The 6,334-nt window shown below is 32.9% G+C and overlaps 1 protein-coding gene across 1 annotated transcript; it reads right to left on the bottom strand.

The window, feature by feature from the left end:
• Positions 1 to 1,290: 1,290 nt before the first annotated feature.
• On the bottom strand, positions 1,291 to 3,011 carry LOC111019258 (transcription factor MYB78). Its single transcript, XM_022295602.2, is given in 5 exon segments — positions 1,291 to 1,735; positions 1,913 to 2,216; positions 2,218 to 2,238; positions 2,459 to 2,588; positions 2,710 to 3,011. Coding segments are annotated over 5 exon segments (831 nt in total). The 5' UTR covers positions 2,870 to 3,011; the 3' UTR covers positions 1,291 to 1,519.
• Positions 3,012 to 6,334: the final 3,323 nt, after the last annotated feature.

Here is a 6,334-nt window from a genome sequence, read left to right as displayed (position 1 = left end):
ATGAACAAATTTGATTTATTGTTGTGATTTTAGAAACGTTTGACCAACAAAAAATAGGAACAGTTACCTGAAGAATGGGAAGCCACCATCAACAGATTTTTGCCTCAAATGTTTTTTTAATCACAATCACGTGTCTTAATTTAGAGAAAAGGAAAAATATAGCTTTACTAAAACAATATTTAATGCAAGAATATATTATAAAAGGTATACTATACTATAATATGTGTATATATACAAAATAAAAAATTTTAATTCTCGTACTTTCAAATTTGCATCTAATGTGTTTCTACAATTAATTCTGTTTATTTACATTTATCTAAATGTGCAAAATAAGATAGCCACCATTTTATATAAATATGTTAAAAATAAAGACGTAATTAACAATAAAGATCTATAAATTTGATAATAAAATAAAGTAGTATTGAAAGTTAAAAGTTTATTATTAAAATTTTTCTAATTAAATTATAGAGACTATAAACAAACAAAAGTACAAACACACTAATTGTATTCTAAATAAAATGTATCTTCACTATTAAATATAATTTAAAGGCCAATCTATTTTAAAAGACATAAACCTAAAATATATTTAACATGATTATATAAAATAATTCTTAAAAAGAAGATGATTGTATAAAATAAAAAAAAATAAAAAAAGGTGTAGAGAGGTCACGTTTTAATGATTTATTTTATTTGTAAAAAAGGTGTCATAGTCATTATTTATTTTAAAAAGTCCATTTATTTAAGAAATCATTTGATATAAAATAAATGTTTCAAATTAAGATTTTTTTGGGAGATAGGGGATTAAAAGACTACATCTAATGTGGTTGTCCCTATAGGGCTAAAATCATTTACTTTTTTTATCTTAGATTAAAATAATAAATTTTAACACCATGTCTAAAAAAAAAAAAAACGCTTTCTCAGTCCTTTTTAAGTTCCACCCATACTTTTCTTCAGCTCGAAAGTATTAAATAATATTTGTTATAATTCATTTTTTGAGATGGAAAATATTTTTAAACCAGTTATATTCGAGGAAACATTACTGTAACATAGTACAACTTTTTAAATATATACTTGGCTGTGCATTAAACTTTTTAATAATTTTTTCTCTATTTTTTCTCTCCCTAAACTTTCCACTCGTCTCTTTTTCTCTCAACTGATCATTAGATTCGTGTAACATTGATGTGGTTAGCAATTTTTAATCAAACAATATCCACGGATGATATGAATCAGTATATAGTTATTAAAATTGACGTGAATTAAATAGAAAACAATCGTAAAAGACCAAGTGTATAATTTAACATAAGCTTTAATTTATAAACTTACAAAACTAAATTTTTATCAAGCCTAGTGGACATCATAAGCTGTCAATGTTGCTTGTTTTTGTTGTCTATGTATTTTTTTAGCCTACAATTCTAATTTGTCAAGTCATTCATTCCCCTCTTTATATATTTGCCGTCACGTAAGCAAATTCAAATTTGGGGGTTTTAATCTAATCTCTCCCCCTCTTCTTTCCTTCCCCTCAAACATCATCACCAAATTGTTGCTGCAAGAACCACAAGTCTTCTTCATCCCAAAATCCGTCGTCCAATGACTCTCCGCCACCTATCCACCCATTCACCGCCACCCCGTCACAGCTATGTTCCATTAGCATTACCGTCCCGTCGTGATCCTCGCCAATACCGACGAGATTGAAGTTCTCCGTCACGTCTGAAACTGGCGAGACTTGTGGTTGGACCTACATTAAGAATATGAATAAATAAATGATTAAATATACCGCAATTAGCTTAAGATTGGAGTTAAAAATATCAATAAATTAAATAAGCTAATTGGAGTTAAAAATATCAATAAATTAAATATATATCTAGACTTATAATTTTTTTAGTTTTTGAGTTGAGTGGTTAGTTTTAACAACCTGATCCGATCCGGAGTCGGATGATGAAGTTGCGGGAGCCAAATGAGAATTGACCCAAGCGGAGTCGGAGGGCGACGGGTGGGTCCTGTCGAGGAGAGGGTGCGGTGGTTGACCGGGATCGGTAGCGGCAGCGACGGCGACGGTGTCGGTTGAGGCTTGGATTCGTTCGAGCAAACGGGGGATCCACACGTATCGCATGGTGTCTCGGAATTGCTTGCTGTTCACGTCACACTTGAGTTGCTTGGCTTGCTTTTGGACTCTCGTTCTCCAGTAATTCTTTATCTCATTGTCTGTTCTTCCCGTAATATTGCGCTATTTTGGACCACCTGTTCCATTTCCAAATTTCATCATTATTTTCCCCAACTTTAAAGTTCCCTTCTTGACCCCATCAAGAAATTCTTGAAAGAAAAAATAACCTCATTTTTCATCTGGGTTATTTAAAAACCTCCACTTTTGATCTGGGTTATTAAAAAAATCCATTTTTAACCACAACCCCAGATGAAGAAAAGAGGTAAAAAATTCAAAATTTTGATCACAGCCACCCACCTGTTTCCCCAGCGAAAATGGAGCTCAAGAATCAAGAGCTGTTCTTGGAGGGTAATATTGCCACGCCTAACGCTGGGCCTCAAGTAATTTAACCATCTCAGTCTGCAGCTTTTACCAGTTCTCTTCAAACCTACACGGATCAAAAAAAAAAGAAAGAAAATCAAAATAAGTTTGAAGAAAAATAACTTCTGAAAATCACTCTCTAAGAAAATTTCTAGTTCGGCCCTTGATCCGCGGGAGGTTATACTAACCGGTGGAGCGAGCGACGGCGTTCCACCGGCCTTCGCCATGGGAGCGAATGTAATTGAACAGAACGGAGTCTTCCTCCGCCGTCCAGGGGCCCTTCCGGACCTCCATCTCCTCCTCTTCTTTCATCATCTGAGAATCTGCAGACCTAAAACCACCCCTCATTTTATCCAATTCAGAAGGAAAAGAAAAAAAAGAGAGTGAAAGGAACAATTTTGGGTTCAGAATCCAAGTGGGATTTTTGAGAAAGGGAAAAGAGAGAGAAAAAAGAGAGAGAAAAGGGTATGATGAGACTATCTATCTATCCATCTATGGTTTGATTATGTGTGTGTGTATATATATATAGGATTCTGTACAAAAGTAGCATGTGTGTGATTGGTGATGTAAAATTAAAGTTTTAATTACTTCATTATCTCATTAATTAAGAGATTAATTAATATATTTTATTGATAGTGTAGTTGTTTCTACCAATTGTCACACAATCTATCTGCGCTATCCCAACACTTCTCCTCCTATTTAGAAAGGGAATTTCCTTAGGTGGATGGATCAACTCAATTCGGTGGTGTGATCGGGTTGGTCCAACCTAGTCAAATCTAGACGGCCCCTCTTCTTCTCATCATATTAAAGGGGTGCGGCTCTGTATGAGAGTACTACTAATTGAAGAATCAAACTGTATCAATTGTGATCTAAACCAAGATCTTGATTCATGTCGTTTCTAGCCTCGCCGGAACAACACTAGTACCGTAATTTTACCCATAATAGATATAATAAAATATTTGAATTTGAAGGATATGGATCTTTAATTATGTTGACTTGATTTGAAAAAAAAGGGGTATGGTACTTTTAGTGGAGTTGACCCTTTGACTTAAAATTGCCATTTGGCAAACCCATATGGCAACTTTTGGAAGGAGTCTAATAACGGGACATAATAGAAGAGGGGGGAAAAGAGTGAGTCCAAGTCTTCTTTCCTTCTTTATTTGATCAACTTATCAAAATTATTTATTTATTTTTATTTTCTTGCCTTTTTCCTTAAGATATTTTTGATTTGTTCATTTGTTTGAAAGTCAGGTTTGCTATATGTTTTAGACCATGTGAGTGTGTCAAATAATGATGGCAATAGTCTAAGGTTTTCACAACCCAATACTAAATACAAGACCATAAATTAATATTAATGGTGGATTCTCTATAATATTTTTGTTATTTTTAAAAGTTTTATTTTTGGGTGGTAAGATGTTATTTTCTTTGGGGTTGTTTTCCTAACAAGATTCGAAGTTTCTATGAATAAAAAAATACTTGATTTTCTATCGATAGATACTATATTCTATATATATTTCATTTTTCTTTGATGTTACATTGAAAGCTATCGATTTTTACCTCATGTAAAAGAATCTTGATCGATTAACCTCTTTTATAGAACTATATATATGTTATTTGAGTGTTTGATGTCAAAAACAACAAATCAAAGAAAGTTAAAAGAAAAAGAACGAGTAATTAACAGGTATTCATTTTCAGCAACATAACATATAATTTGTTCGAACCTTTGATGAAAAAATTTTGGACAAAAGATTCAAAATTGGTGTTAGGTGAGCAAGAAATTGCAATTGCAGTAGTAATAAAAAATTAAAAAAAAAAGTCAATAACTGGCTGGTACAACTTTGACTGTTGGGCCAATTTTTCTCATGCCCTCCATTGACAAAAATGTAACAATACATAGAGCATTAACCCTTCAAAGTTCGTATGCATGAAAGCTTAACCTAAGCAGTATATGATATCTACTGCTTTTTTGAGGTCGGGAAAGTTCAAATATCATATTTCACATTTGTTGTATTAAAAAAAAAAACTCCAAGACATAAAATTTTAATAGAAGTTTCTCTTTTAAAAATTATTCAAATGTGTCTGTCATAGTATAATTCTCACTTCCGTAACCATTAAATTTGTTGGAAGTCATTTATCACATACCACGTGTGACATCTATATTCTAGGTATGAGCCAACCTTTTAAGAACACCTACGGGTGCGAAGACAATGAGGATTCTCTCCAACAACATACCGCGTTTCCTGAAATGTCGGAGAGTCATTGAACCGCTGTCGGAAGTCCTGTCGGAGTTCATCTCTATAAATAGAGATCCCCACCTCCCTTGCAAGGTAAGCGAAATTATTCTCACTTTGAACAATAGATCGGATTGAATACTAACTTTCTCGTCGGAGTGCTAACCATGTTTTGCAGGTACCTCGAACGTTAGCACCTCTCATCCGAGCTTGATCATTTTTTAGATCAAACAAAATTTATAGATTAAAACAATCTTAGCCTCTGTACTTTCTGTTTTTGGTTCATTTTTAGTCTATGTAATTTTCAAACATTTGTTTTGACCCCTTAATTTAAACCTATAATTTTTTTTTTTTTGTTCCATCTTACATTTCCCCTTTCTCTCTCTCTCTTTCTCCAAAAAGGAATATCCAAATTCCCATTCTCTCACTTAAAAGACCATTGGGTGGCAAAGTAAAATCTCTAAAACTTTAGGAAAATAATAGTCAATTGAAGACTTGCCAAGAATATTTCTTTAGTGCCCCTTTAATTTAACTATTCCAAATTTTTACCCCCAAAAGAGAGACTAGAAGGAAGAGATGCCAACAATTAGTGGTGGAAAATTTTCCTTTTGACACTTGGCAGTTGCCCCCCCCCCCCCCCCCCCCCCCCCCCCCCATCTAATTTTCTTGGCTTCCAAACACTATCCTTGTTTTAACCAACAAAATCAAACCAAATTTCCCTATTAGTTTAATGTATGTGGAAACCATGGACCAAAATTAAAAAATTAGTTTGATCATTTGACCACTTCACAGGTACGGAACTCACAAGCTTGGTTAATCTTAATTATATTAATAAATTACTATTTAACATTAAGCTTTGATTTAAAATTTATTTCGATCCCTGAAGTTTCTTCACACTCATTTTATTTTGATTTTTAAACTTCAAAATTGAAACGACCTAATTATTCAAGTTATTTAATGACTTGATGGGATGATAACGATGAATGTAAAATTTACTTTTCTATTGTATAAATAAAAATTAATTTGACTTGTAAAAATGCTAAAAATATAGAAAGTTAAAAAGGTAGATGAACACACGACATTTTTAACGTGGTTCGGTTTTACAACCTACTCCACGAGACCAAGCCCAGAGATTTAAAATAGATTATCAAAAGATTAGTACACAGTACATATTGTCTTATGCGTAAATTTAAAAGAACTCCCTTCTTTATTTTTATGCCGCGATCCCTTGCTCCAATTCCTTTGACGATCTATGTTCACAAGTTCCCCTTGTGTCAAATTCAGTGTGTTCAACAACCGTTTATGAAACTCGCCGTCTTCGAAGTACATTCTAAATATATATAACTAAAAGAGAATAAATAATTTGTTTTCGGTTTTCACCAACAAAGGATCAAGCAGTAAGAAAGACACAATTGGGTCAAATCAATAAGAAAAATACCACTGTATGACGCCTTTGTCTAAACCACCTTTCAATATTTAAAGAATAAAATCACCCACCATATTATGGAAAATATTCAAATAATCAATCAAAATTAAGATTAGCCAAATCAAAGACAATGAGATAAGAAAAACAATCCATCCA

Source organism: Momordica charantia (assembly GCF_013281855.1).
Source record: "Momordica charantia cultivar OHB3-1 chromosome 9 unlocalized genomic scaffold, Mcharantia_2.0 BLBB01000009.1, whole genome shotgun sequence".
Taxonomy (NCBI): domain Eukaryota; kingdom Viridiplantae; phylum Streptophyta; class Magnoliopsida; order Cucurbitales; family Cucurbitaceae; genus Momordica; species Momordica charantia.
The sequence above is the reverse complement of the archived record's forward strand: the minus strand, read 5'-3'. Positions and strand labels throughout refer to the sequence as shown.